Source organism: Macrosteles quadrilineatus, unplaced genomic scaffold (genome assembly GCF_028750875.1).
Source record: "Macrosteles quadrilineatus isolate MER2022 unplaced genomic scaffold, UCM_ALF_1.0 Scaffold_3__2_contigs__length_128488019, whole genome shotgun sequence".
In the NCBI taxonomy this organism is placed as follows: Eukaryota; Metazoa; Arthropoda; class Insecta; order Hemiptera; family Cicadellidae; genus Macrosteles; species Macrosteles quadrilineatus.
Window position 1 is genome coordinate 126713888 of NW_026542596.1, and position 7834 is coordinate 126721721.

Below are 7834 nucleotides of genomic sequence, written 5' to 3' on the forward strand. Positions count from 1 at the left end.
AAATGTGAAAGTACATAAGAGTTTTGTTCAATAATGATAATGGCAAAGTGATTGATTCAGTATGTGATTGCAGTTTGAGAGTAGTTTTCTGATATGCCTAATTGAGAGGACCTTGTAAGTTTTCTTCAATTTGATCTAAACATCAAACTTAATTGTTACAATTTATCAATTCTACAAACACCCAACATTGTAAACATTAGGGTTATTAGTTTCATAATTTATCACTCAGAGTGTAACAATTTTTTGAATTTGTAGTAAATCGCAAAAACTTTGCTTAAACGGTAATTTCTGAGAAACGTAACCTCTGAGAACACATACGAGACATTTCTAGGAACCTCGCTCATTAATGTTTTCAGGAATCGAGAAACTATTTGGCGTAAATCTTTAAACCACAATATATACATTAAGTATAAAAACAACACGTCATGATGCGTTTTAAATCTAGGCTCCAGGTTATTAAATTACAATCCAATTATTTTGTGTTGATAGCCACGTGGTTAAATAATCAAAGCTTTGATACAAATTTGGCAATGAAGATTATTCTTACAGCTAATGTAGATTAACTGATACCGGAATATATTCTCCAAATTCGACAGTGTAGTCGGTAAACCATCGATATATCGAAGGATGCGACAGTAGGGGTGGCGCAGCTGCTGAAGCTGATATAGTAGTGCTGAGGCTATGGCTGAGGAAGGCTGTTGTTGTCTTCCTCTCCCCCGTCGACGTTCCCGGTGTTCAGCACGTCATCTCCTCACCTCTAGGCAGCCGTGCAAGGTACGTGGACAGTGGTGATATCAAGGTAGCATTGGATGTTTATATACCAACAATGTCTCAGAAGACGACGCTATAAGTGAGGATTCGGAAACTCGTTTTCCATAAGGATGTGCTGCACTCTCGTATTGTTTGTATTCTTTACATAGATTTTTCAATATTCATATTCCGAGATAGAATTAAAATTATTTAACTAATGAAAATTACAAGTAATGTGTTTCTTACGTAACTGAAACAAAGTATTTTTGCTATAGTGTAAACAAATAATATTTTTCTTCAAACAATATATAGAAAGTTATATGGTATTTAGCATGAAAATTTTATATCTTAAAACCCCTTTGGGTAACTAAACAATTTGAATTAGTTGAGTTAAGGATTCGGAAACTCGTTTTCTATAAGGTTACTCTACAATATCATATTGTTTGTATTCTTCACATGGCATTTTCTATATTCACAGATATGTTGTAAGAACACCAGCAATGCTAAAGAAAAATTATATTGACTGGGAAATGCCATATCTTAAAACCATTTCGTGTAATTAAACGAATTGAATTGGTTTCTGCAAAAAATACGAATTCACGTTTGAATTTGCAAATAAATGACATCTGATCTTTTAAAATATTTTTTTTTCTGAATGTAAATTCGATGTTGTGGCTCTCCAGCATCAAACCCGGTGATTATTAGGACCATTTTTTCTTTATAAAAACAATTTTTGTCATTTTCCCAGTCCGTTTAAATATAAAGATATAGGCTTTTTAAATTGAATGGCAGTAATATTATTCTCTCAGTGTATCCGTAGTCATAAAAATGGCGATCCTATACAAGGTGATACGAAAATTATAAGAGTAGTTAGTTTGTAAAGAAACAACAAAAGACACACATTTTCAGAATAATAAGTTTACTTGCAGTGCACAGAAATATTTTCCGTCTTCCAAGTATACAAATTACACATCATTATACAAAAAGTATATGAACTATAATTATGACCATTAATTTACAATTTCATGAAAAATGTGTTTAAATTTATGTAAGACTATGATAAATTAATATTTAGTGTATTCAGATTAAATACGAATATTTTAATAAAACTTATGATTATATTTAATGCAATTCATATACAGACTACTTTAATTTTAGCTTAAGACGTAATTTCAACAAGTCTGTACAATTAATTTAACAAGAGGAAGTCCAGTGGTCGAAAAATCGACAAAAAATATCTAATGAACAGACTTCTCTATTATCACACCACGCTGTAAATAAAACATGTGATTGGAATTTCCTCTTCCATTTGTTTTGGTTTCCTGTTTATATTTCGTCACCCATAGGGCTCATGTTAATTGTTTAAATTTTAAATTCATTTGCTGTGCTTATTTTTGAGCCTATTTTAATTTTTAAAGGGATTCTGCACACCTATAGGAAAACATCTTTCTAACAGTATGCGTAGATTTTCCCTGCGATGCACACAAACTGAGAAAAAAGGTTTTAAAGAAACATGCTTGGCTATTAAATAGATTCTAAATTATCAAATGTATACGATTAAGTAAGTTATTGTACAACGAACTGCAAAAACATTATCAAATTTCTATTCTTGATATTTTAGATTTCTATACAACTTTTTTATTGAACAATGTACTTTTTCCAAGTCAAAAATCTAGAGTTTCCAACTTCAGTATGACTTCACAGATATTTTAATGAAAAGAGTGAAACCGCCTGTAGCCACACAGCAGAGCCTTATTGTGTCGGATAGGCAAAAAGATTTCTGTATCCGAATTGCGTTGTTAAACTTGAAGGCTTTCGTTTTAACGCGTTTTGTTGTTGAAGTGTTTACAATATTTACAATTTTGTCACGAGCATTGATTTGAAATAATTTTTTTGTGTAGTGATCAGTTTTTATTTTTCATTCTCAGTGTTGGTATTACCATTGATAAAACATACTCCCTTAGCCAAAACTCTGCATTTACAAGTAAATCTTTTCAACATTTGGAAACACTATCATATCAAAACGAAGACTGTGGGACCGTATCCAGTAGCCCCATTAAGTCCCAGCCTGAATGTAGTAGCATTATGGTTGATATATTTCTGCTATGTAACTACACAGGCTTTTGACTTTAGTACTGAAATGGTCAAAATGCAGATAAACTGTGCAAGTGTGTATTTATCGCTGTTAAGGTGGTGAGGCCAAAAAAATTTGCCCCTCGTAAAATTGTAAAATAGTTTACTATTATTTGAACTAAGACTATGCCTATACACATTTTTTCATAATTTTAAAATAAATGTTGTTTTTAGATATCAAGGTTTTTAGCTACTAAATACAGTGCTTTTCTGTCTTGGTTCACACATATACTGACCTAAAATTTTCATTTTATTTATGATTAATTAATCTTTAAAACTTAACATAAATGAAATTGTAAAAAAAATTAAATAAAAATTTACCTCTTTAATATATATTTTATAAAACACAATTGGCATTCGATTGCAATACAAATCATGTCATTATAACGGCCCTCAAACCCCCCCTTTGGATAGCCTGTGTGTGTTGTAAATTCCTGTGTTATTCTTTACATCTGTATACATGCTGTTTAATTTTTATCAACTAGTTTTTTTCACTTCATGTTGGTACATTGTACTGTCCCTGTGTAGGTGCTCTTATATCCGGAGGAAGGCTGGGCCCGCAGCGCCATGTCATCCTACTGGATACTGGCGCCTTGCTGGTGGAGCTGGTCTAGGTGTAAGGTCATTGAGGTCACAGGCACGAGGAGGTAAGTGTGTGTGTGAAAAACCTTTTAAAATCCAGTTTGTCAGGAATCCTTTGCTCGGAAAATACAATATTATCTAGGAAAGATGTTTGTTCAACAAATCGCCTGTGATTTACTATGAGCTCCTAATTGTCCAGCTTTCAACAGTAAGCAACACAATTCTACTTACATCCATTGATAGGGCAAGTTACACAGACTGGTACCGATACCTCATAACTCCACTGCAATACCTCACAACAGAATAATGTTTAAGACAACTGTCGTCTGAGTTCATTTTTTTATAAACCAACTTAGATTATAAAATGATGATCTATTTTTCTATACACAGCTTAACAAATTGGAGCAGCATGGTAAATCTGTTGCAGACACATGCCGTGGTATGTTTGGTCTTTGGTGCACCAAGTGATGTAAAAACCACACAAGTTTTTTTTTATAAAAGCAACAATTACTTATGTATTGTGTTTTTGCAGGTTTACCACAAAAGCTCAAATGATCAGCTCCGATCACAGTTTATGCATCATTGGTTCCTTCAAGAAGATGAACATTGATCCTGATTTTAAGGTAAATATTGATACCTTTACAAAATAAAAACGGTTTCATGCGTGTTTTGTCATAAAACGTCTGTATACCGTAACACTGATTATTGGCCAAACATATAAATACCGGGGTTCCCCCGGTTGCTGTAGTGTTAATTTTTTAATTTTACTGCAAATTTGTGGTAACAATCTTAGCAGAATCCCTTAACTTGTCCACAATCGGATCTTGGATAATGCCTCTCATCTAAAAAATCTGCTGAAGTTCCTATCCATCATTGCAAAATACCCAGCCCATAGAGAACCAATTCCTGTCCGAAACAACCCAAGCAATGTCCTTAGTTAAGTTCATTGGCAGAAACCAGACCTCAATCTCTGACCCAACAGCAGCAGTAAAAATGTTGCAGCTACTCTGTAATGGGTTCGTTTTGATTTGAACCACACTAAACGTAGGTAGGTTCATTTTCTGACAACTCATTGGGTATACCGGAACTTACGTCAAGTACAGTAACTGTTAACCGAAATCAAGACATGAGCCTCATCACATTGAGTTGTTGCCCTTTATAAGCATTTAGTGGGTTAGCTCAACTCCTAAGTCCAGATGATGTTTTTTTGACCTCGAAGCTTAGTGAAACAGCCATATAACTTTGCTGTAGCCACACTAGGATTACAAACCATCTAATGTGCTCAGTATTAACCATGAATATTAGAACAGAAACAGTAAATGATTCATAAACATAAACAAATTATGTTACTATGGCCCTAAAGTAAGGATACAGTATTACATAACATTACTGAAATGGAACTGTCTAAATAAATCCATGTTAATGTTTTTAGTATAGGATTCGGGTCAGTTAGGTAATTTGTTTATGATGCATACCACTTCTGTTCTAATATTCATGGTGTTAACGTAGAAGTATCTTTGACTTTTGATCCAGCTAGACATGCCATCCTCATGTTAAATCTGTCTTCAGTTTTTTTATCAAAATCGTCGTAGTTGATGTGAGCGTGATTAATAATAAATTTCAGTCAAAACAGATTGTGCTGACCTAAATTTTCCAATTTCTGTCAAATTCACAAATTTGTTACCAAGTCAAACTGATTGAATGACTTATTATGAGCTATAGCAACTGTTATGACTCATGAAATTTGTCAGTAACAAAAACTATAAGATTGAAAATTTTAACTTTCTTTTAAACACTAGCACATTCTGTGACTAGCTCACACAACTAAGTTTTTTTTTACTAAAATATTGGTGACACTGGTCCATATAGATGTTATGTCTACTTAGGTATATAATAGTCAATATGATAGTATCATTGGCAAAAATAGAAAATAGACCGACAGCAGTGCTGCGGTTAGCATATGTTCCGGCGTCCACCGCTAGGAGTGCCGTGTAGTTAAGGCGCACACCGCTGCAGCGTCTGCTGATAGCATAAGGCTCCTTGCCTGCAGCTGTGCGCCGTAACTACATGGCACTCCAAGCGTAACCTTCCTTTGACATTCTATATATTCTATTTGTCTATGGTAGCATCAACTCTTCATTTTTCTTAAATCAGCTGTTTAATGTGTCTAGTTGAGTTTAACATCCAACGTGACGATGGCAGACTTCAACATGGGCTACATGATGACTGGATCACTAGAGCGAGGACACAAGAAGAAGAACAGTTACCAAACAACACACTTTGCCATCATCCAGAGAACTGATTTCTCCAACTCCTAAGAATCCTTGACGCTGTGAAGTAGAGTAAGCCGCTTAAAAACATGCAAGTATAATGTATACACGGTGGCCCAATGTTACCAACAGGAAACAACAATATTTGTCTTAAGCACTCAAAAATTACCTATACAGCTATTTTGTACCAAATATTAAATCCAATCAGTGCAAAGATTATCCTTTATATCCATTAGGAATATGAAAGTATAAAAAGTATAAATTTAAAATTTTACCATCTCCTCTTAGTTGTCAGAACCTAACGTATATTAGCCCTTGACAGATTATTGTGTTAGGATTAATTTTGTAAAGACACAATGTCTACTTAATGGTATTTAAATAATATTTTGTGTAGTCATGTTTGAATGAAACCAATCATGTTTCAATAGAAAATAATTTATGCAAATTATGAACATCTATGATGTACATCTTCAGTTTTACTACATAAGTATATATATTCCAGCCAAACCTTCATATAGACAAGAAAGCAGTTATCTGCTAGAAAGTAAAATGTAATGGTACATTATTTCTTTTGATTAGCCTGCTATTAATCAGTATCTCTATGATATTCAATGTTTAACTAAAATTCCACATTCTATAGATGTTAACTGCCTTAACCACTGAAGTATTTTATAATTTTTATCAATTTCTTTCGAGTGAGAACTTTTAATAAGATCCGTCCAGATATCATAGGATGAATTTTTTCCTAGTTTTAACATTACCTAGTTGTAAGATTTTCCTGCCTCCCGAGTTGAAATTTAAATGCAAAAAAGGCCCTTTAAAGACTATTTTACCCCCTTTGGTCTTTAAAAACTATTTTACAACAAATAAATTCTTATGTGAAGTTATTAAGTACAAACTTTATCATAAGAGGGGTTTCCATAAATTAAAATGTCCGTCAAGCTCCCGCAAAGCCAAACAATTCTGAGATCAACGTTGTTTTTATTATTTTTTTACTTCAGCAACTAATATTCTAGCTGGTTCCAACCCATCAACATTGTTCTCATCACAGTATTGGAAGTCAAAGAAAAATTGACGCAAAGTTTAAATAGTGACCTGTATTTTAGATTCCTGAGGTTTGAGTAGTCAACCACTTTTAAAGTCAATCAGGTTGATGGACATGAATGGAGTCCATGACCCACTCGATAAAACCAACACAAATAAACCAATATAACAAACATAAAACTCAAAACAGAAAACTTAATATTTCGTCCCAGTTAGGGACCTTATTAGTAGGAAGAAGAAAGAAGACTGGTATTCTTTCTTTCTTCTTCTATGGTAGACTGAGTCTTCGTTCTCCTCCCTACGAGTCCCCCTAGAGTTGTTCCTTACATTATTTTCAGCTACTGTAATGAGAATAATAATGGTCGCATTCGGTTGGGGACTGGCTAAAAGCTAAAATATTACAGGGCAAAATGACAAATTAAGAAAATGGCGTTGTCTAATATTTCAACTAGCTTGCTTGGCCAAGATTGGAGCTCAAAGGAGCTTAACTTAATCAAGGATCACTTGTAAAAGGTTTAAATGTGTCAATTTCACCGTTTTAAGGGTGATTTTCTTAGCTTCTACAATACCTGACTTGTTCTGTTTTTCAGTATATCTCCTAAATTATAACACCTAAGTATACCTGCAGTGGTGTAATTTACACTCTCAAAGTCCAGTGGTTTTGGTTTATATAGTGGTTTAATTGTGCAAGTGTTTTTGTTTTTACCAAACCTATCATGGTATCTCTGAGGGAGTCAATTGAATATTTGTTATATCACTGCCTCCTTGATTGATTATATTAATCTGTTTAATCATTTTTTACGATACATATTTTCAGTCTATCATGATACAATTGAAAATATTTGTATCTTCATTTATGAGAAAACCTTACACATCTCGTAAGCCCTTTTTATAAATATGAGTACATCAAAACAAATTTTTTGTTAGGAAAATAATTTTACATCAATGGAATTCAACTTGTAAACCTGTACCTACTCAATGTTGCTTAAATGCTAGAATTTTTTTTTTTTTTTTTAATTAGTTGAATATAGATTAACAATTTATTAATCTTTACT

General features: G+C 33.2%; 1 protein-coding gene across 1 annotated transcript; it reads left to right on the forward strand.

Moving 5' to 3' along the window:
- Positions 1-587: 587 nt before the first annotated feature.
- On the forward strand, positions 588-5918 carry LOC128988376 (uncharacterized). The gene is made up of 4 exons (XM_054409620.1): positions 588-774; positions 3412-3530; positions 3998-4088; positions 5637-5918. Exons 1-4 carry the CDS (start codon positions 682-684, stop codon positions 5781-5783), a joined length of 450 nt encoding a protein of 149 aa, XP_054265595.1. The 5' UTR covers positions 588-681; the 3' UTR covers positions 5784-5918.
- Positions 5919-7834: the final 1916 nt, after the last annotated feature.

Excerpts from the sequence above, each read along its gene's own strand:
- LOC128988376 (XM_054409620.1), top strand. The coding sequence starts at position 682 with ATGGCTGAGGAAGGCTGTTGTTGTCTTCCTCTCCCCCGTCGACGTTCC. Across the intron at positions 775-3,411 it reads CCTCTAGGCAGCCGTGCAAG|GTGCTCTTATATCCGGAGGA; the intron begins GTACGTGGACAG and ends GTCCCTGTGTAG. Across the intron at positions 4,089-5,636 it reads ACATTGATCCTGATTTTAAG|TTGAGTTTAACATCCAACGT; the intron begins GTAAATATTGAT and ends TAATGTGTCTAG.